This window comes from Planococcus citri, chromosome 3 (genome assembly GCF_950023065.1).
Source record: "Planococcus citri chromosome 3, ihPlaCitr1.1, whole genome shotgun sequence".
Classification (NCBI taxonomy): Eukaryota; Metazoa; Arthropoda; class Insecta; order Hemiptera; family Pseudococcidae; genus Planococcus; species Planococcus citri.
The window spans coordinates 33,038,383-33,061,733 of record NC_088679.1 but is presented as its reverse complement, the minus strand read 5'-3'; the positions used below and the strand labels follow the sequence as shown (position 1 = coordinate 33,061,733).

Sequence of the window (23,351 nt, the reverse complement as noted above, 5' to 3'; positions counted from 1 at the left end):
TAGGATTAGAAATATTTCGTAGAGAATTTCGACAATAGGAACCCTACACAGCCAGTACCCTAGCAAGTATAGGTATCACTTTTGAACCCAGCTTACCATATCTAATAAGTAGTCGTCGAAAGATTCTGATGCATTTTGTTTAAGAATCACTTCAGCATTCTCTCGTCGAGCTGTGTTTTTTATCGATTCGAAAATCTGATGTCCATTACCCGTATTTTCACTAGCGATAATAACCGGATTTCTGTAATTCTTTCGAGTCAATCGAACGCATAATTAGTATACACACAGATTAGTCATTAAAAAAAAACTAATTTTATAACTTAATCTTCTTACTTTCAATGTTAAATTCAACGGTGGCAAGTCAGTACTTCCTCTCCAAGCTTCCGTAACAGCGGTGGCAATTAATAGAAAGACGAACGTGGTTAACAGCTGAATCAAATGCAATCGCCAGCCTTTTCTAGATATAATATATTTTTTATGAACCATCGCTCCGAATTGTTTGGTCCATTTGACATGAGTATCAACGGTACCTTTGAAAAAAAATTAAAAATTGAAATATTAATTGCAATTTGAAAAAAAAAACTACATATAACTTGCTAATTACTAATGATAATAATTACTTTTCGAGGTAGGTTTCAATGATTCTGGTAAATCGATCCGAGAATCTGGTATTTTATCACTTATATTACAAGGGTTGACGTAGCCTTCATCTACGTTACCGATTTTCACGCGATCTAGTTCATCTTCCATGTTGATAACCCTAGAAAAAAAAACAAAACATAAAATTATGCGAACAATTGACGATAAAGTAATAGGTCTAAGCCTACAAATGAACCTATCACATGTATAAAAAAACTTCAACCTACTCTAAATAATTAATTTATTATTTACCTCATATAAACATCTTCTAAAGTGGTCAACGAAATGCCATATTCTTTAATTCCTAAATCGTTATGTTTATTTGATAATTCGCTCAACAACATGGACATTTTATCCGAGTCGTCCAACTTGAATTTAACTTCGGTTTCCATATTTGCAACTAATTCAACACCGTTGTTGTGAGCTTTCAAGAATGAGGTCACTTTATCCAGATTTAAATCTGGTATCTTTTTAACCAAGCTCAGCGTGTAACCGTAGCCGTACTGTTTCTTCAACATGAATGGCGTGCCTACGCATTTCAATTGACCATTACTGAGGATAGCCACTCGATCACCGAGCAAGTCCGCTTCATCCATAAGATGAGTTGTCATCATCATCGTGCGGTTATTTCTTTCTTCCTGTGAAATTAAACGAAGAGATTAATCACCCAAAAAATTGATGGAGGAAGGAGGTGAAGGAGGTGAGTGGTAGATAGGTATTTCACAAAAAAGTGGAATGTTATTTGACAAAAGTGGGAGCAATAGAAAACATTTCTCAAAAAAGCTCCATCATTGCTAGAATTTAAAAAATACCTACACTAAAAATGACATTTTAATGGCATCTGTTCCCTCAAAAAAATAAAATAAAATAAAATAAGCGAAGAAATTTTTTTGGGAAAAAGCATGCCATATTGTTACAAAAAATGTTGAATATTTTTTTTTTCAAGTTGAAGCTTTTAGTTTTTCTTTGGAGCAGAATCAGAAGCTTAAATACCTTCAATTAAGAGGAATTATTTTCTAAGCTCCGTCCGATTAAAAAAAAAACATAGATTTTTTCCATTCAATTTCCTAATCTGACATACATATGACATGAAAAGAATTACGCTAACAGAAATTTTCAACTTCGTAGGTAATTAATTCTTCTGTAAATTATAAAATCACACGCTCAAGGGGTTCAAAAAAGGAAGAAATACTTATAAATGGATATAGAAAATCTAGCTTGGCAAAAATGTTCAACTAACAAGGGAACCTCTTGAGTTTGTTTGAAAATAGCATAGTCTAAAACCTCCAAAACCAAATTTTCAGCTGCCCAAGTTCATTTTTCGATTTTTGGCGAATTTTTGAAAATTCAAAATTGACTGTTTTTGGCGATTTATGCTTTTTTTAAAAAAGTAAGTACGTACTTGGTCAATAAAAATGGTCAAAATGAGTCCCAAAACTAATATTAATTACCCAAATCCAAATTTCACCATTTCCAGCCATTCTGGAGCCTCCAGCGCGATTTTTCAATTTCTCCAGAATTTTGAATTTGCTCCAGATGGCGTGAATATGAAGTTGGGCAGCTAAAAATTGAGTTGTATATTACACTCGACCTGTTTAACGAGTTTATTCACATTTGAGCCGATTTTGAGAGCGACACCTCAAAAGTGGCTTTTTGACCAGCATTTTTCAAGATTAAAAAATCCAAAAAATCAAAAGTTTCCCGTTTGCGTGGAAATTTTTGAAATTCACGCAAATCGCTGTATTTTGTCCGTAACTAACCCCCCAAATCCAAATTTCACAATTTCCAGCCATTCTGGAGCCTCCAGCGGGATTTTCCAATTTCTCCAGAATTTTGAATTTGCAGTTGGGCAGCTAAAAATCGACTTGTGTATTATACTCGACCTGTTTAACGAGTTTATCTAAATTTGAGACGATTTTGGGAGTGACACCTCAAGAGTGGTTTTTTGACCAGCTTTTTTCAAAAATAATTTAAAAAACAAAAAAAATCAAAAGATAACTGTTTGTGAGGAAATTTTTGAAATTTGCACGAATCGCTGTAGAACTAACCGCTGGAGCGCAAATTCTATCATTTCCAGCCGTTTTGGAGCGAGAGTGACACCTCAAAAAACCACTCTTGCGGTGTCACTCTCAAAATTGGTTCAAATGTGGATAAACTCGTTAAACAGGTCGAGTGTAATATACAACTCGATTTTTAGCTGCCCAACTTCATATTCACGCCTTCTGGAGCAAATTCAAAATTCTGGAGAAATTTAAAAATCGCGCTGGAGGCTCCAGAATGGCTGGAAATGGTGAAATTTTGGTTTGGGTAATTAATATTAGTTTTGGGACTTATTTTGACCATTTTTATTGATCAAGTACATACTTTGAAAAAAAGCACAAATCGCCAAAAACAGTCAATTTTGAATTTTCAAAAATTCGCCGAAAATCGAAAAATGCTCTTTCCAAAAATCGCGGCCTTGTTCAAATCGGAGTGTGACACCTCAAGAGGTTCCCTTGTGAGAAGATTTTTGTCAGCAAGTTTTTCAAGAGTCAACGAACAAGTCTACACTGGTGTTATTTAGGTTGCCGTATCATTATACTACGCAGGATTAATTACCAATCATCAAAAAATGATTAAAAAAAGCAAACACACCTGCAGCAAATCCCACAGACAACGTCGAGCAGTTGGATCCATCCGAGATGTAGGTTCATCCAACAAGACCACTTCAGAATGTCCGACTAATGCGATAGCCACAGATAATTTCCTCTTATATCCTCCACTTAGGCCACCAGCTCTGCTATACAATTTCTTCTCCATTTCTAATTTGGTAACGTATTTATTTATCTCCTTTTTCAGGTCTTCCCCGTAACATCCTTTCAACTGATACAGATCAAGGAAAAGATTATAGCATTATAGTTCATAAATAAGTAGGTACCTAGCTAAATAAGTTATATCTATTATTACTATACTACGATATAGGAAGGTAAAGGTAATCTGAATATATAAGTACCTTTCCAAAGAATAGTAAGTGTTCTTCGACGGTCAATTCTTCGAATAAAAGATCAAATTGTGGACACAGACCTAAACTTTCACGAATTTTTTCCATTTCTGACCAAATATCGTAACCATTTATAGTGGCTGTTCCAGATGTTGGTCTGGTTAAACCTGAAATATTGTTAATTGGAATCGGTCATTATAATTTAAAGCTTAAGAGTTGATATCCTAAATTAGGTAATCCTGATTTTATTATATTTTCAAGATCACATAGGTACAAATAAGTCCATAATAATTGACAAGGTAATGAAATTCGTTGGTTATATTTACCTATTAACATGGACATGGATGATGATTTCCCAGCTCCGTTGTGTCCTAATAAGACGGTGATCTGATTTGGATACATGTCGAGGGTTAATTCTTTCACAGCCTTTTTAACCTTCAGACCATTTTTATAAATCTTAGTGAGATCTCTTATTTGTATTCCTTTCGGAGCTTGAGTATTTTGCGAAGTTTTCTTATAACCGCACCAATACGATGCCTGAAAACAATAAAAATTAACCGACGATTAGATTTACTCTATTTTCTAATTCATTTGATGGGCCTAGATAGATAGGTAATAAGTAATAGTAAGAAATGGGAAAGTCTATTCTACTTTTTTCTCACGAGAAATTCAGACTCATGGTACTTCAAGGACTCAAGTTGAAAATAGCAAGCCATAATAGTATCAAAAAAATCTCAAAATTAATGACAATTTTTCGATTACTTGACCCAACCACACTTCTCCAACAGTCCTTTTTCACAACATATAACTGGCTTCTTGCAGCAACTTGACTCAAATCTATCATTTTCTATATTCATCAACAACCACCCAAAACAACAATTTCATAAATCGTTAAACAGTGGTGTTTTGTTTCACATAAATAATCTCAAGATGAGCGATTACGAAAACCCTTTTCATAAATTTTTTCATCAAACTCTACCAAGTTGGCATCCGAATCTGACGATCAAAAACACCATACCAGTATTCCTCGTCAGCGGAGTGCTCCTGCTCGCAATCGGTATAGTAATCATATTTATATTTCGCAATGTTCACGAAGTATCTGTCGACTACACATATTGCTATTCGAAGAATAATACCCAAAATAAAACATGCGCCGATATAATAGGTTCGAGTACGTTGATGACTTGCTATTGCGAGGTAAATTTTACCATAGATACAGATATCGCAGGTCCGGTATTCGTCTACTACGCGCTGACAAGATTTTACCAAAATCATCGCAGCTACATTTCATCCAAAGATAACAAACAACTCCTTGGTCAGTTAAAACCCAACGTTTCGGTGGATTGCGAACCGTTCGCTTACTATACGAAAGACGGCGTTCGAACACCAATAGCTCCGTGCGGAGCCATAGCCAACTCCATGTTCAACGATCAACTCGATTTCGAGATGAGAAACGGCACCAAAGTGCCACTAATCAAAAAGAATATCACTTGGCCGATAATGAAAATGAATAAATTTCGAAATCCTCCGGGAAACTTGACCGACGCGTTTGCGACATTCGCCAAACCTAAAAACTGGCAGAAGAATATTTGGGAGTTGGATCTAGAGGATCCGAGTAACAACGGATTTGAAAACGAAGACTTCATCGTGTGGATGCAGCCGGCTACTTTGTCCAGCTTTAAGAAGATCTATAGAAGGGTTAATCATACTAACGGGTATACTGACGGGTTACCCAAAGGAGAATACGTCTTGAAGGTCAATTATTCTTTTCCGACGGCTATTTTTAATGGCACTAAAAGTTTAGTCATCGCTAATACTTCGATTTTCGGTACGAGTAATTATTTTCTAGCTATTATTTATATTTTTACTGGATTAATTTGTTTAGTTACCACCGTAGTATTTTATATTGTGCAAAATAAATACAGCGAATATACCGATGATTAAAATTTTAAGTGTTTTTTTTTTAATTTTTAATCCTGAAGTGTCTCAGCCTAAAAAAAGAAAGAGAGCCAAATTATTGTTGGGTGATTTTTCAAACTCTCAATTTTTTGTTTGTTCTTTTAGTTTTCAACACTGAAAAATATTACAAGTCCAAAGGATTGTAAAGAAAAATTATTCCATTAATTTAAATATTATTATTACGTAGATCGAAATAAAAAAAATTAATAAGTACCTACATACCTATCAATATTTACATTATTTCCTTCTATCATCGTCATTGAATCAAACTATTCTAAAAGTGAAGCTTGATCGAATGTTTCTAGATTTTCCAAACTGTATTTGAATAATTACCGGTACGTTAATAGCTTCGATAATAAATAAAATGTTATTTTTATTTGACCTTCTATTTTGTCATAAAATACCTTCATTGCTTTCTTTTTTCATATAATGAAAGTGTTTAGCTCTGTTATTAAATTCGAATTACTCGATTTATTATTCTTTATTATCGACCATTGTGGACCCTTTTTTTTCAATTATTGAATCAATTAATTTGAATGAACTGTAAATATACCTATCTACCTGAGTATTTATCTGTAGAGCCATCAATAATCAGAGCGAGCCTGACCTTTCTCTACAAAAAATTGATTCGTAGAAAAATTATCACAGCAAAATTGAAACTTTTTTTTTTTAATGAATTTTGAAAGTTTAAAACTGATTATTTGGACCTTCATTTTTTACCCTACCTCACCTTCATATAACATGTTTTGAAAATCAATAAAATTGTGTTTTTGAAAAATTTCAAAACGGATTTTACAAATTGATGAGAACAAAAATCGACTTGGAAATTAGTGATTTGTTTCAGGCATAAAAACGAAAAAATTGCAACACTCAAGTTCAATACAATACAATTGAGGAAAAAAATAAACGTTATCACCATCAAACCACACCACACAAATTGTTAAATTGTTTTATGGAAAAAACTCTCAAATATATGTTTTGAAAAATTCAGTTACCTAAAATGTCCTTTCAGGAAAAGGAATACCTTCCACGCAAATGGGCCTGTTTCATTTTATATTTATGTACCTAATTGAAATAATTGCTTTTATAAAGTGGTCTGGTCATTGTAATCATAGAGATCTTCTATTACTACACTGATCAATCACGTCAACTACGTGCAAAAAATCAAAAATGTTTTTTTTTCTTTTTTTACAGAAAATGATTATGACGTGTTAATATGTACCTATTATTCATTTCAAAAAATAATCAAAAACTCCAAGAAATTGCGATCTACAATTTTTAACAATTCTATTCTCAAAGCTGAAGAGGACCATAAATCAGTACGTCGATCAATAATACCTAAAATTCACATACCTGAAAGGGGAAATACCACGGTTTAGGCATTCCGTAAGCTCCTGGCCAAGCTTCTTCTTTGTAGACAGCAGCCAAAAGGTAAATAATGGCATCGACGAATAAGTAAACGGTCAATTCTCCTGGACTAACTTTATCACTAGGTGATACAGGTGTAAAAAAGTTATCCCACTGGATTCCCGTACCTGATTGAAAGAAATTAATCGAGTTAGATTTTTAAAAAAGCATTAATAATAGGAATTAATAATCATAGATTAAAGCAAATTTTATACCTATTCCTTCATACATGACGATCATTTGGAAAATATATCCCATATTGGTATTGGATAAAGAACTCCAAGATACGATTTGCAACCAAGACATACTTTCGTACGAAGGTTGATATATTAGATATGGCGAATAACTCAGGAACCATAAGGCTGCTCCGACAGTAGCGGCAGAATTGGCTGTAAAAAAGAAGGCGATTGTCAAAATAGGATTACATTATAAGTAGGTACTTGATAAGTGCCTGCTCGACTACCTACTTTTATTGTATAATACGTACCTTTATTGAAAAACGAAGTTATAAGGAAACAAAAACAGATACTAGTGAAAGAAAAAACCATTAGAATTAATAAGACTATCACAGAATTTGTATTTTTAATAACGCATCCGTTTTTCCATTCGATCGTCAACGCGATGGTTATCAGTAGACTAAGTATAAACCACTGGATGAACTCTTTAATCAACCAGGCAGTCCAGTGCATCCAGCTACTTAGTCCCATCAATTTCATAACTTCCTACACGTGAATTAAATATCGATTAATAATAACGTACAAACTGGCGGAATATTAATTTCAAAAAAACGCGATACGAACCTTCATTTGCGTCTCTTTCTCGACAGTTACTAATTTAATGGTCCTAACAGCGGAATACGTGTAACTAAATATAATGAAAATAGATATGAATGAGATCAATGCCGGCAATAGCCTGTCTTGGACATATGACGGGTAAGCGAATCGTTGGAATAGGAATTCAGGAGCCCTGATTGTATTATTTGGCCGAAATTCTGTATTGTATATGTCGAAAATGGATTCGAAAACTGCATGTTGTACCGATATGAATCCTTCTTTACAATACCCTGTTGAAAAATAAAATACAAGTAAGTACCTATTATTTGACTAATTACATAGCTATATCTACAACAGGTAGGTACTCGAACTTATCTGACAAAAAAAAATATAACTATATCAATGAAAATAAATTTTCTGTTTTTGATTATCGATAGGTGAGCAGAAGTACCTACTCAACGCTCAATATTGAGAGCCAACTGATTTTTTCTGAGAATAATTCTATTATTCATAAGTGCTCGAAAATAATTACCTGGTTGCCCTCCGAAAATAGAATATCCATCTCGAGGACCGAATGGCTGATAAAGTGGGAATGCTGTGTGTGTTCTCCAATTAGGGAACTGAGTATCAAATGTCGTCGACTGGTTGTCTATATACCTCGATAGTCCTGGAAATCGAATTCGTACCTGAAATACGAGTATTTGAATACTCAATCACGAAGTGCAGAAATATCGTGTAGGTGGGCAATCGAAATGAGTACATGGTGGATTATTTAGAATTAGCAGAATTTCAAGTTATGACACCAAAAAATAAGAGGCTTTAGAGTAGAATTTTTCGATGGGAAAATTGTTTATTTTTTTTCTGATAGTTTTATCAAAAAATATCTTGTCAAATGGAATCATTTTTTTTTTTTTTAACTAGAACAAAATTTGTTTGGGATCATTTTCGACCCAATTTTTAGGCTTTTTTTCTATTTTTTCTTCTCAAAAAAAAAAGTTTTTAGTTTCTCAGCATTTTATTAGATATCAATATGATTTAAAAAAATATACCTATCATATTATTTAAAATCCTTGAAAATAGTTACTTCAATTCCCTGGCATTTCAAAACGACATCATCAATACCTATGATCTATGTTTCATTTTTTTCGATTACTTTTTTATTTAAAAATTTAAATTATTGCCTTCGCTATTTTACCATATTTTTGCACGCAATTTTCAAATTTTTATTTTTTCAACGACACTTATATCCATGATAATTCTAAATGTACCTACTTATTTCGAAATGAATAAAATACCTACCTACGTACAAAAATCACTCATATGAGGGCTGTCAGCAGACAAAAGAAAGGAAAAAATGAAAAAATATTTCATAATTTTCTAAATAACGCAGATATTATTGAATTGAATCGCATTCACATGTTTTTTAAGTCTTCAAAGCCTACAGATAATAAAGGATGAGAACAAATCCCATATTTTTAAAATTATTGAGCACTTACTAAAAACAAAAATTTATAATTTCATTCAATTTTCAATATTTTTCCATCTTTACAGATCAAATCGTTTTTGTTTTTTTTTCTATAAAAAAATATTTGACGAGATTACATTATAAAGTGACTTGAGAAAAAAAATTTGAAATTTTTAGTTCAAAAACGTACACTTAAGCACTCCTAATTTGATTACCTATTTCGGAAAATTTCCATATTTAACCTATTTCTCTACAATTCAAATGGATAAAGATCATCTTTCATGATCAAGGTCAAAATACTAAAATGAAAAAATCCTCTACTGTCATGTTCCTTTAAAATGCAGCAAAAATTACTTCAAAAAGATTTTTTTTATAACATTTTACATTTCAAGAACATCGACTTGATGTACCTAGGTCGATAGATCTGTTTTGGGTGGGGGAGGGGGGAGGTGCAAACGCTATAAAGCTAAGTTATATTTAATTAGAATAATATTGATCAATTTACTTGTAAATTTTGTGGAATGGTCATCTCTTCTTGATCGATATCCTCGACTGAATCGTCAAATGAAATACCAACCAAGACTACTTTAGTATTATTGGCGACCAAAAGTGCGCGCTGCATTTCGGTTTCATCGGCAAAAGGTTCCACTGGAAAAAGAATGCAAAGATTACTACAAATAAGAAAATAAAAAAAACTCTTTAAAAAAGTTTTTAAAGTGCATAAATGAAAATTGATCACTTGAAATTTGGAATTTGAAATTTATCTAATCAATATTTTCAAGACAATAGTCTCTACAATATTCAAGAAGTTTTTCACAAGAGTAAGTGGGTACCTAATTTAAGTAGGTATTTCAAATGATAGAACCGTGCGAAAAAAATTATCGAGTATTCAGAGAAATAATTTTAATGATAACTGAACGAGAAGATCTCGTCATTCAAAAACTGTCATTTTTTTGAAAAAAATTCTCATTTTACTGAAAAAAAAAAACTTCATAGAATCAACAAACTAGGTACCAACATGTATTACCTACTTCTTCTTTCACAAACTAATCGCTCACAATAGAAAGTAATCGCACACAATTTTTCGCTCCATAAATTCATAAAAAAATAAAAATGCATAATCCTCTTGGTGAAAAAATTTTACCATTTTTCCAGAAAATTAACCTACGAGTAGGTAGATACATATAATATTCAATTAATTCGAGCACAGTGATGATACTTACTAAAAATACCCGGATGATGCGGTCTACTTGCTGTTAATTTTTCAAAACTAAATTTTTTCATAACTTCGGTCGCAAAGGGACTGGTATTCGGTGACCAGGCTATAGACCATGTCCTATAATAACACAAAAGGATTTATTAAAATAACACTTTCGCCTGCTCGACTCGAATCGAGGGTAATGGCCGTAATGTACTCGTATACTACTAGGTATATGATTTTACGCTATTTACCATACATAATCGAGAATAGCCGCGTATACTCACTTTGACATTATTAACGACGTATCTAAGCAGTCTTTTAATGAAAATGAATTAAATTTAGTAGGATTTGGAACTTCTTCGGTATTTACATAAAATCTTAACCATACTAATAGACACGATATAGCTAAAGGTAGTAGTATTTCGACTAAGGTGTGAATTGGCTGTTTTTTCTGCATTAAGTAATTTTTCCATAGTAGCAGGATGATTTTCCTTAATTTACCCATCGTATGGCCTCTGTAACAAATAAAGAAAATTCATCGAATAAAATACATGTATAGGTATAGGTATCTATCTACTCGTATCAGCGTACACTAAAAAATAATGCTGAAATCTATAGGTAGTAATTCAACGAGGATCAAAGTACAAGGTCCAATTTCCCAGGTCGACCATTTTCAGGTAGAGGAGTGTTATAATGGTGTCAATCGTTTGTGCTCTTTTGTTGTAGTATGTTTATTTTTTTTGTGCTCCGTCCTTCCCTCCATATTTTAAGAAAAGGGTCTGACCGAATTATTTCTGAAGCTCGAAAAAACTGTACTAAAAATGACAGGATTTAGCGATGATCAATCAGGAGACTGACTAGCCTGCTACCAGGGCATCGAAAAATTACACCCAGAGTCCCCAAAATATCGAGCAACAAATTATGACACTTCGCCTAGCGTTAATAAAGTTGCCTACCATTGCAGCAAACACGGCGCGTTACATAATAAAATACAATACAATGTATACCTTTTAAATTATCCCACAGCTGATGATTTGTATTTTTACGCATGAAATTAGCCATTCATTATGTATATTGCGCGTGTAATTTAAACAAAACAAATTTCAGAGTTCAAATAAGTATATACGGTCGCCAATCGGCAATCGCCATCGTCGTGCTGTTTTGTAACCATAATGTCAAATATGTATATGCCTTTAACCAGACTCAAGGTATTCTTCCTGTGTACGTGGTGGCAAGAGCTACCAAGAAGACGGCGGGTCCGAGACAAAAACTTTTTGTTCCGGTTCGTTTATATACGAAGAAAAAAAAGCGTATTAGCACAACGTGACGTCAGAGAAAGTCCACACATGTACACAGCATCAATTACATCACCGATTAGGGTTTTTTCCCGCTCTCTTCGTCGGCGATTAATTTATTAAATAGTAAACGATGATCTTTCACTTTTCACACTTATTTTAGCATATAAATCTCGCCTTGTCTGTATCTCATACTGTTTTGCTCCCTTCGCCTGTAGATTATGATGTTAATACATACGCTGCCCCACACACCGTCCTTCTCTCATAATTGACACGATTACTTGCTCTACAGCTCCGGATGTTTGTACTAAACATTAATAAAAAAAAATTCTACCACTGTTAAAAAAACTTTATCGTATAAAATGTTGTTGTCCTTTATCCTCTGCGATGTTTTATTCGGTATTTCCAAACGATGAAGAGTGAAGAAGCGACGGATACGGCGGAGGTAAATACCTACGTAAAAATGTTTATCGATTTAAATGCCTTTCCTATAGGTACCTACCTTCCTCTTCACCGTTGACTTTCATTTCCTTTGTTTATTTCAATAGGTAGAGAGGTAAGTACGTGGTTTTTTTCGAAATTATTTTTATTATTTTCGAGATAACATTAGACTTAAATTATCACGATTATAATATGACGTCGATTTCTTCTTAAAATATAGGTCAAGAATCACATACGTAGTATAAAATTCTCTTTTTATCCGAGTAATTGTTTATTTATTTATTTATTTTTCATTTTTTCGTGTAAAAGCTACACGCGTAGGTATTCTGTTCATAAGACAATTTCCACTTTAAACACAATACGTTTCTAAGCGAGATAAATAAAAATTATTCACAATGCGTCACTCTATAGTGTGTAGTTAATACCGAACACTAATTACATCTCTGTTGTCGAACGTCAGCCTATCTACCGAGCTGGGTAACTATTTTTAGGGACATTTTATGTGTTATGGGTATGAGATACACCTAAACTACCTACTGACTATCTACACACTCGTACATGTATTTGAATATTCAGACCTTGATCTTAAGAATCGAAGATGGTAATATTCAACCTTAAATACTCTTCCCTAGGTTTACCACTAAATCTAGGTTGCTGACATTGCGCCAAGCACGATCTATTTTAGTTCGATAAACACACGAGTACCTGACCTAAGTGAATAAGTATATCATTTCCATGAAGAATAAACACTTGGACATTCCTAATGCAATAATCCTTGGGGAAAAATTGTTTTTAAACATTTTTTTCGTATTTTTTTTCTATTCTATCGTCGTAGTTTATAAAAGAGTTTTTCAATTTTTTTTTTAATTTTTAATTTAAATTTTGGTATTATTTCCTCGGATTACGTGTGTCAAAATTAATTGAGCTTCTGTAAATAAATGTGACGAGAAATTAGAGGTTTATTTACTAGGATAATAACTCGTCATTCGATTTTTTTCATCAGTTATACGTAAGTTATAAGTAATACAATTTTTGAACTGAAATTTCAGCTGTCTAAACGGAAAATTCAGGGTCATACGGAATTTTTTTTGGGAGCTATCCACCCTAAGGGTTCATATTATATTGCTTAATATTCTTTGGCAAAAAAAAAAAAAAAAAAAAAAAAAAAGGTAAGAAAAATTGGTAACTGAATGATAATATTAGTAAAATTTTTATACACGAATAAAAAATTAAATATGAAGGTAGGTACTTTACTTACATTATTTTGTTGTTAATTATAGACCATGAAGAACCATAAATGATACGACTGCTGTCAATATTCCACTTCAATTTTCAAACGCACCCTAAATCTTGGAAATTTTTGAAAAAGTTAAGCATTTACTTTTCATTACATTAACATTAGACATTCTCGTCATACCAACTGTCGATCAAAAATTCAAATTGGGTAATCTCTTTTCATTTACATCAGTCGTAAACCCACCTCATTGAAGTTACTTGTTCAGAAAGATGAATCAACTGCGATGATAAGACATTAGGCGTCATAATATGATTCATTTTATTGTTTTACACTATTATATATTCAGAATGAAGCTTCATATCGACACGGGATTCTTTATTTCAACTCGATACACACTCTATAGGAATATAATTGTTTATCACATGCGTAGGTGTACTTTCTGAATAATGACTGATGAGTGATAATTGCAAATAGCACAGTAAAAAAAAAACTGTAAAACTTGACAAAAATTGCTATTCAAAATTTGTTAGAATCTAACTAAAATATTTAAAAATAGGTAAATAGAAGTTGATAATTAATAGTATTTTAAAAATGTCTAGAATAATAACAAAGTCGTTGAAAATTGTTTTAAGAAATATTGAATCACAGTCGAAATAAAATTGAATTTTGCAAAAATTTCGTAAATTATAAGAAATGAATAACGGGCATAAAATTCACTATAAGTACGAGTAAATCATACAAAAATGGAACAATTTCAGAATAAGTCAGAAAAATTTTAAAATTACAAAAAAGTAATGAAAAACAACTAAAAATTGATAAATTAAAAAAAAAATTGTGTAAAAAGTGAAAAATAATCCTAAGAGTTGAAATCTGAAGTCATTTCATTTATTTTTGGCGAAAAAAATGATATGGATACAGATTTGATATTAAACTTCAAGAAATAGGAAACCGACCAGGCAAACTTCATTTTTAAAATTTATCTCGTTCTGCCTAAAATTTCAAATATTTTTAAAAAGGCAACCAGCTGCTTTCAATTATCAGATACGTATATGCGACTATTAATCTACTCACAATTAATCAATCCTCATATCAAAAATTTTTCAACTCAGACGAGGAAAAATGTTGCCAACTTCGAAGAATAATTATTGCACATGGAATAAAAAACAAACAAGGTTCCTCGAAGGTTTGTCCGAGAAAGATTAGCATTTATCGCAGACGGAACTCATTGAAATATTAGGTACGATATTGATAGTCAAAACACTAGGTACATTACGTACCTACTATTATGTACAAAATATGTTTATGAACATAAATACAGATATAACATACTCTAGTACCACCAAAAATAAAAAATAAAAACGACTCCACAACTCAGCTGGTCATCTACCTTCCACGAAGTGTCTATATACCTTTAACCTTGTATTTCTCAGCACTATACGATTTTTCAATAGACATCGAGCTAATTTAATTTACCTACTACTGACAAGGGAACCTATACAACTCGTCAACTCCGATCGAGCTGAAATTTGGCTTAATAGAAGATCATCATGTCACCCAGACCTCAGAACCAAATTTTCAGCTGCGAAAGTTGCATTTTTTGAAAATGGCGGAAATCGCATATTGATACAATTTCCTACAAAAAGAGCAAGCATTGAGATAAAAATCTGAAACTTGGTTTGTATACTAAAGTTGACACCCCAAATCGATTGACATCATTTTTCAGCTGATCTAGAGCCTCTAGCAAAAGTTGAATTTTCTCCAGCAATTTCAAATCACTCCTGAAGTCGTTGTAATCAACTTCGGCAGCTGAAAATTGTAATCCTGTCATAAGTTCGATATTCCAAATCGATAAGGACCAGTGTATTGAAAATCCGAGGAGACGAGTTAAAAAGTGTATTTTTTTACAAATTAAAAAATCTCAAATTTTCAAAAAATTCCAAAATTGTGAATTTGCAATAAATTCTCCCAAACTTCGTCTATTCCCTAAAATTGACCCCTCGAATAGATTGTCACAATTTTTGTACCGATCTGGAGCCTCCAGCAACAGTTGACTTTTCTCCAGCAATTTCAAATCACTCCAAAAGAAGTTGGGTAATCAACTTCGGCAGTTGAAAATTTAATCCTGTCATAAGTTCGGTATTCCAAATCGATTGAATCAGTGAATCGAAAATTCGAGGTGACGAGTTGAAAAATGTATTTTTTTTTACAAGTTGAAAAATCTCAAATTCTTAAAAAATTTCAAAATTGTCAATTTTTACAAATAAATTGCCCGAAACTTCGCCTATCCCCCTAAATTTCATCCCCCGAATAGATTGTCACCATTTTTGTACTGATCTGGAGCTTCCAGCAAAAGTTGCCTTTTCTCCAGCAATTTCAAATCACTCCAGAAAGAGTTGTAATCAACTTCGGCAGCTAAAAATTTAATCCTGTCATATGTTCGACGTTCCAAATCGATTAGGGTCGGAGAATCAATAATCTGAGGTGACGAGTTGAAAAGTGTATTTTTTTACAAGTTGAAAAAAAACTCAAAAGTTGACTCCTCGAATAGATTGTCACCATTTTTGTACTGATCTGGAGCCTCCAGCAAAAGTTGCCCTTTCTCCAGCAATTACAAATCACTCCAGAAAGAGTTGTAATCAACTTCGGCAGCTAAAAATTTAATCCTGTCATATGTTCGACGTTCCAAATCGATTAGGGTCGGTGAATCGAAAATCCGAGGTGACGAGTTGAAAAGTGTATTTTTTTTACAAGTTGAAAAAAAACTCAAATTTTCAAAAAATTCCAGAATTGCCAATTTTTGAAATAAATTGTCCGAAACTTCGCCTATTCCCCTAAAGTTGACTCCTCGAATAGATTGTCACCATTTTTGTACTGATCTGGAGCCTCCAACAAAAGTTGATTTTTCTCTAGCAATTTCAAATCACTCCAAAAGAAGTTGGGTAATCAACTTCGGCAGCTGAAAATTCAGTCCTGTTGTATGTTCGGTGTTCCAAATCGATTAAAGTCGGTGAATCGAAATTCGAGGTGATGAGTTGAAACGTAAATATAATATTTTTCTACAAGTTCTCAACGCTTTCTGGAGCAATTTGGAGTTGCTGGAGAAAAGCTAACTTTTACCGAAGCCTCCAGATCGGCTGGAAAATGGTGCCAATCGATTCAGGGATTCAACTTTAGTACACAAACCGAGTGTCAGATTTTTATCTCAATGCTTGCTCTTTTTGTAGAAAATTAATAAGTACCCTATTATGCCAATACGCCATTTCTGCCATTTTTAAAAGGTCACCACTGAAAATTCAGTTTTAAGGTCTGGGGGTGACATGGTCTTCCAGTGATCCAAATTTCAGATCAATAGGAGTAGACGAGTTGTAAAGGTTCCCTTGTAAGACTTACCTACAGATGAGTAAGTGATATAGATATAGGTACGTATCCGCAAAGCTCGAGTAGGTAATACTCGAAGCAAAGGAAATAAGCACACAATACACACTACGTGCATGTTTACTTCATGAATGATTCTACTACGTATGGTACATATTCGGTGCAAAGTTCAAATCATCGCGAATGACCGTGAACAATTAATATTATCTCGGTAAATAATAATGAGTAATTGATGGGGATTTCGGAAACGTGCAATTATATGAAGAATTTAAAGTTTGCCAAAACATATCAAATTCATCATCATTCATCATTACTTCTAATATCATCTATTTTGGATGGCATTGCAGGAAAGATGAAAAGGACAACAAAGCACAGTACAGTTAAAGGCTCTTGCACATTATGTATGTATTGGTGGCTCATCAACTAATTCATACCTACACATACAATATTCAGTACGCGCAATATGAGCAATATTACGAAGACATGTATAAGTTTGGAACCTACGTCGAATAGTAATACGATATTTTGCAATTCATTATGGAAAGTTATAAAAACGTGTACATACATCGTACCTATTGGTTCATAGACAATAAAGCATATAGGTAGCTATATAAATTAAGAAGCCTACCTAATAGGATGTTCAGAAGGAGAGGGTATAGAGGGAAAAAACTGCATGAAAATCACACACACGTATGACGCCAAAAATATCCACTCAGGTATCCTGACTATATAGATAGGTGAAGTCAATACGTAAAAATGAATTCCCAATTTAAATCAGCTGCTGTACGTAGAGCTGTCTAATAATCAAGCATCTACGCGATCATCTTCCAGATATACCCACCATTATTAAATCGAACCACTCGGTGACGAAATGATTAATGGACTAAGACAGGCTCTAAGATTCTTCGCGATCGCTAAGCGGTAATCAAAAAAAAAAAAATCACAAAGATCACAACCGGATGAGAAGCGAAGTATACATGATGTATCGATCATCATCATTTTCAGCATGCGTATCACGACGTTGATTAATTTTTTGGTCATGTTTTTCGACCATGTGGATGTTTTTGCCGAACGAGCTCATATATAGCCATTAGGTAAATGCGCCTCACAGAATTTTATTTTGTTATGTTTCCTCTTCTCTGTCTCGAGTACTTAGAGATTATTATAAATCCACACATATAGGTAGGTAAGTAAGATATCAAGTCCAATATACAAAACGTGATCCCAAAACACCAGCACTTGACTTACATTAGTGTTAAATGTACCAAAAAAAAAAACAACAACAACATCAACATCAAAATATAGTAAATGTAACGGTACCATATATAAAGATCCAGGAAACTGGTAGGTACTTTTCAAGGGTACCGTACCCGTAATTACATTGAATTTCACCGAGGGGTGTCACTATGGCAATCATTCTACCTACCTACTAGTTAAGGCAATTACGTTAATTTTAACCATCAAAGATCTATCGTCTCTATATTAGCTACATTGTTAATATTATTATCATACTTGGTAATATCGCGAGTGTATAAGTATGTTGAGGAACTGTTTCGTGAAATAAAACCTAATTTAAATGTCGATAGGATGCGCCAATACACGTTCATAAAAAAAAGATGATACGTATTGTAAGTATTGTCAATGAGAAAAGATCATTGCCGCGATAATTTTAGAGAATTGTAATTTTTCTACCTAGGAAATAAACGAACCAATCGACAAAAGACTATGCCTATTGCCTACAACCTAGATAGGTACCTACTTTTGTATTGGTAACATCGGATGACGTTCTTAGATCTTTTAAATACTTATTACGTTGCGTAAAATAATAACCTAACGTAATAATAGCCGATGCAGATAAAAAAAATAAAATAATAATGCGTGTAAAAGAAATAAAACAGCAGCTATTAAATAATATTAACGAGGAGTATGAAGGAAGAGCCGACACCACGGTGGTAAAGTAACCGAGTAGGTATTTATTTGAATTTCAACTCATACCTATACACCGATAATTCATTAGCAAATTCGTTTTGTTGAAGATCTCCCATCATCAAGTCCAAGCAATGTTCACGTAAGTCGTGAAAAAAATTGTAAAATTTATAAAAGAAGTTCACGAATTTGAAACCTACTGATGGACTGCATGCTAAGAAAGTGAATATCTCTGTCGGATTTGCAGATTTTTTTTTTACTATCGGCGTGGAAAATCAACCAAGCCATAAATTATTTAAGCAAACTTGTCGTAAAAGTACCTATACTTGATGATAAGTAGTAAGTACAGGACCTATTCATCAGAAATGCTATAAATTTTGTTAGAAAATTTCCCAAACGTTTCCCGAATCACGTTCTCACAATTAGAAAATAAGTATTATTTTTTTACTAAGAGACTCCATTTTTTGAAAATTTATTTATGTACCTAATTACTTATGTACCTACTTATTTATTTTTTTATTAGGTATTATTTTCATTTTTGAAAATTTGATACTCCTCCTAAAATAAAAATAATACCAACAAGGGAGGTACCTACAATTCCGACAGAAAAATTTAGGTACCTACGTCAAATTTTAAATGGAAAATTAATTACTTTTTTTTTTCATTTCTGGTAACGTTTTGAAAATGAAAATTTGGTAAGTACGTTTTCTCTGAAAAAATCAAAAATTTATGTAACCTAACAAGCCAAAATGGATTAACTTTTTTCAATCCAACGATAAGAAATGTCAACGACCACACTTTTGCAGGCCAGTTTCTTTTCCAATTTTCGAACCATTTACCGCTCTCATCACTTCATTTCAATACTAAGCGCCACTTTGGATCAAGACTTCAATTTTCGTTTATTTTTTCTTTTAAAAAACTAGGTAGGTACATACATAGTGTATTGTGTATTGGTAACAAATGATTTGAAATAGTGTGTATTTTAGGTATTTTGAAAAATTGCAAGCCAGGCATCTACAGAGTCAATAAATCTGATCCTTTTTTCAATTCCCATATATCTGCTCGCAGCAGGAGAGCATCGAATCAAATACGAAAAATGTATCCATTTTGAAATTCAAAAAACGAATAAGCTATCAAATGCCAAAGTATTACGTAGTTTTGCCTGGCATGAGCCTATTTGAATGAAAACCACAAACGAATTTTCTATGCCACCCTAATTAAACAATAAATACAAATCACGGATCAACCGATAAAAAAGTTTAGAATAGATATCAAGCCAACCTACAGGATTCTTTTTAGTACAAAAACCACGTCGAATACCTATACGTAATTTTATTTTATTCAATAAAAAATCTCCAACACGAGAGCACGTAGGTGTTAATACTTACGTATTCTTATACGTATATTAGGTAAGTATAAAGTATACATAGAGCTTCGAAAAAATATACCCTTTCGTAAAAGATATGTACAATACAATGGCTAATAGGATGGATCGTAAAATGGAAAAAATTGTAGGTATGACGTCAAAAGAATGTAGGTAGTGGGTAAAAAAAATTAGTGCACACAGCTGGATAACGAATTACGTCAGTTTTTCGGAAGTTGAATAGCTCCTTATCTTCAAAGACAGAAAAGTTGGAGATTACTTCAAATAATTTCCAACTTGGTAAACAATTTCATTTTTTGGAATTTTTGAAAAATTTTGAGTGATATAGAAGCTCAATTTTTCCAAAACATAATTACAACAATTTTTCAAATCTTTCTTGTTATGGAGTTTTTCAAAAAAAGAAAGGCGATTTAGAATCGGTTTCATTACATACCTTACCTTTTTTTTTACTTTCCTTAGGGGATATAACCTCGAAATCCAACAAAAAAAAAATGCCAATACTCCCACGAAAAAAAACACCTGAAAAATATTTCTTCTTGGGCAGAATAGCTTACATAGAAACTTTATAAAGTAAGAATAGACATCTGCCGAATACTTGAATATACTCAAACTTCTTTTCAAACAAGGTGTTTTCCTTTCAAAATAGAACTTGGAATAAAAATCCTTATTTTTGAAAAAAGGAAAGTTCGAGAGCCCATAAAAAAAGTGTTCAATGAAAAATGGAATGAAAATACATTGCTGATGTCAAAAGTTCAAAAGTTTCCCCTTCTTCAAGGATTTTATTTTTGAAAATAAACATTTTGTGATTTCAACCCTGAACGATCAAAAATGTTTCCTATAAATTAGGTACGAAATTAGCTTTTTCGAATTGGACAAAATCTGATTCAGAAATTCGGTTTTTAGAGCCATCAATATTTTTAAAATGAATATCGAAGAAAGTATTTCAAAGAATTGAGAAATCTTTAAAATTTCATCAAATTAAAGAGGATATATCGTAGTGAGCTTTCACTCAAAATTAAAAAATTTAAACTTTTTTTTACCAACGCATGGAAATTAATATCTACTTAAAGGAGTTTCTAAAATATTTCAGCAGCTCAAACGAAAAATTGATGGTTCTAGGATTTGAATTTTCCAAACTAAATACTTACCTACTTAGTCCAAAAATTGCACGAATTGATAAAAAAATAAAGCGACTAATTTTTTCAATAAAAAAATCACAAATTTCGGATTTTTTCACAGCATACAAAAAATTGTGTACTTTATTTATTTTTTGCCATGACATTTTAAAAATTTGTACCTAGGGGAGACGAGAGAGGGGATGTTTTGGACAGTTGCTGGTTTGACGAGTTGGTTTGATTTTTTTTGACGGGGTTTTCACTATTATGTGGCAATGTCGTACCACAACTGATATTTGATAACATTTACCGGATACCAACTCGTGTGATAAAAATATTTCAGCTTTTGGTTTGAAGTGCTGTTTTTGGAAAAAATTTTCGTCTCACATTTTGAGTTCCTGATAAATAACCGTGAGGAATTTTGTCAAGAGCCCAAGTAAAATGAAATCTCTGATTCCTTCTCGTCAATAATCACTAATTACCTTTTCTTGAAAAGCTGATATTTTTTTCCCACAGCCAGTTTAAGTAGAAATGGCATAGTGGGGATGTTTTGGACACCGCGATAAATTCATGTTAATTTGTTATGTTTGGGTGTAAGAATGCCTCAGTTTTATCCGACAAATCCAGGAAAGACTTTTAATGAGTCTGAAATGATAAATGCTAATCAAGAACGATTTGAAGTTGCCTCCTGAAAATATGTCGATTCGAGCAGGCCAGCACTGGCTGAAAAATATGGCATAAAAAAGACGACTCTTTAACATTGCCTCACTAATATTAAAAACAATCCGAGTCTACTGAAATTGTGTGAAATTGTGGACAGGTACTGACAATTGATTTCTAATGTATTGAAACTTGGGATTTCCAAAAATAAACATTCAAAAAAACGTCTTTTCTCAGCATGTCCAAAACATCCACCTATCGTGTACAAAACATCACACTGCTGTCCAACACATCCACCCAAAATGGTGTTTTTTCAAAGTCCAATGGTTTGTTCAGTTTGCAACTTAAAATTTTTTCTAGAAAGTCAAAATGTGCGCATTGAGATCCTCTTTCAAATGAGACCAACCCCACCTTTCTAAGCGTTTCCTATCGCTTGCAATTTCAAATCAAAGAAAAGTGTTCAAAACATCCTCCCTCTTCCCGTACTAGTAATAAGTTGACTAATAAGTCATGTCCTCAAGGGGAATTACTGGCACTCCAATTTTCTCATCACAGTTTATGCAATTTTTAGTCAATTTTGAAAAATCAAAGGGCCATAACAAGGTACTCGATTTTTTATCTGGTCAGTGTTTTTTTTTTTGAGCCACCTCTGGTCTCCTTGCTTTGCGATATTAGTGACAGAAAGACTCAAACATATTCTTTTACAAAAAATGAAAGAAAATATTAGTTCAAGAAGCTAAAAACTTGGCTTTCAATTTTTCATCATAATGAAAATTTTGGGAATTTTTCCAATCAAAATTTTGAAAACACGGTGCATTTGATGAAGGAAGGAACAAAAATATTCATTTTACATACCTATGGCGTCAGGCAACAGCCACCCAAGCCAACTTATTCAATATCGAAAAATAAATTTCCAAAATTTTCTTCATCGGAACATAATAATAGGTATGACATTGAAAAATATAATATAAAAACTGCAGAAGCGTTAATTTTTGAGTGTAGATCCAAATTATACAAAAATTTGTCATTCTGAATTCAAAGTACAGGCAGGTAGGTACATACTTTAAGAATAGTTTTTCATTTAGCCCGGGAAAACATTTTTCCTGATGACCAAAAATTATTTTACACAAAATTTGTGAATAAAGTTCAATTTATTTGATATTCATATTTTTTTCATCACAGAAAATGAATTTATAGGCAAATGCAAGAATTTCGCTAAAGAAATGCAGAGAATAAAAACTGTAGAGTAGGTATACATGGAATTTCCTATTTTGTAAAGTACATAATTTGTTTCTCAAACCTTCATTCCCCCCCTCCTCTCCCGAAAAAGTATGTATTTTACCGACTGATTTTTTTGAAAACACGAAACTAAGAAACACACTCAACACAAATCACCAATCAACACCAAAATTAGTCGTAATCTCTCCCATTAGTAGGTAAGTATCATCATTAATGCTCTAATAAAATTTAATTGCTAATGTTCAATTCAATGAT

General features: G+C 32.7%; 1 protein-coding gene across 3 annotated transcripts in view; it reads right to left on the bottom strand.

Annotated features, from left to right (window-relative positions):
• LOC135841511 (phospholipid-transporting ATPase ABCA3-like) overlaps positions 1–23,351 on the bottom strand; it is a 101,995-nt gene that overhangs the window by 5,317 nt on the left and 73,327 nt on the right. For all 3 annotated transcript variants that reach the window (XM_065358502.1, XM_065358500.1, XM_065358501.1), the window contains exons 3-17: positions 10,709–10,939; positions 10,447–10,559; positions 9,729–9,871; positions 8,291–8,444; positions 7,786–8,048; positions 7,473–7,707; positions 7,201–7,374; positions 6,932–7,113; positions 3,946–4,156; positions 3,632–3,786; positions 3,274–3,501; positions 892–1,277; positions 621–760; positions 334–530; positions 97–249 (exon numbers count right to left, since the gene is read on the bottom strand). In XM_065358502.1, the coding sequence (XP_065214574.1) occupies positions 97–249; positions 334–530; positions 621–760; positions 892–1,277; positions 3,274–3,501; positions 3,632–3,786; positions 3,946–4,156; positions 6,932–7,113; positions 7,201–7,374; positions 7,473–7,707; positions 7,786–8,048; positions 8,291–8,444; positions 9,729–9,871; positions 10,447–10,559; positions 10,709–10,929 (2,955 nt within the window). In that variant the 5' untranslated portion in view covers positions 10,930–10,939. The remainder of the gene's footprint in view (positions 1–96; positions 250–333; positions 531–620; positions 761–891; positions 1,278–3,273; positions 3,502–3,631; positions 3,787–3,945; positions 4,157–6,931; positions 7,114–7,200; positions 7,375–7,472; positions 7,708–7,785; positions 8,049–8,290; positions 8,445–9,728; positions 9,872–10,446; positions 10,560–10,708; positions 10,940–23,351) is intronic.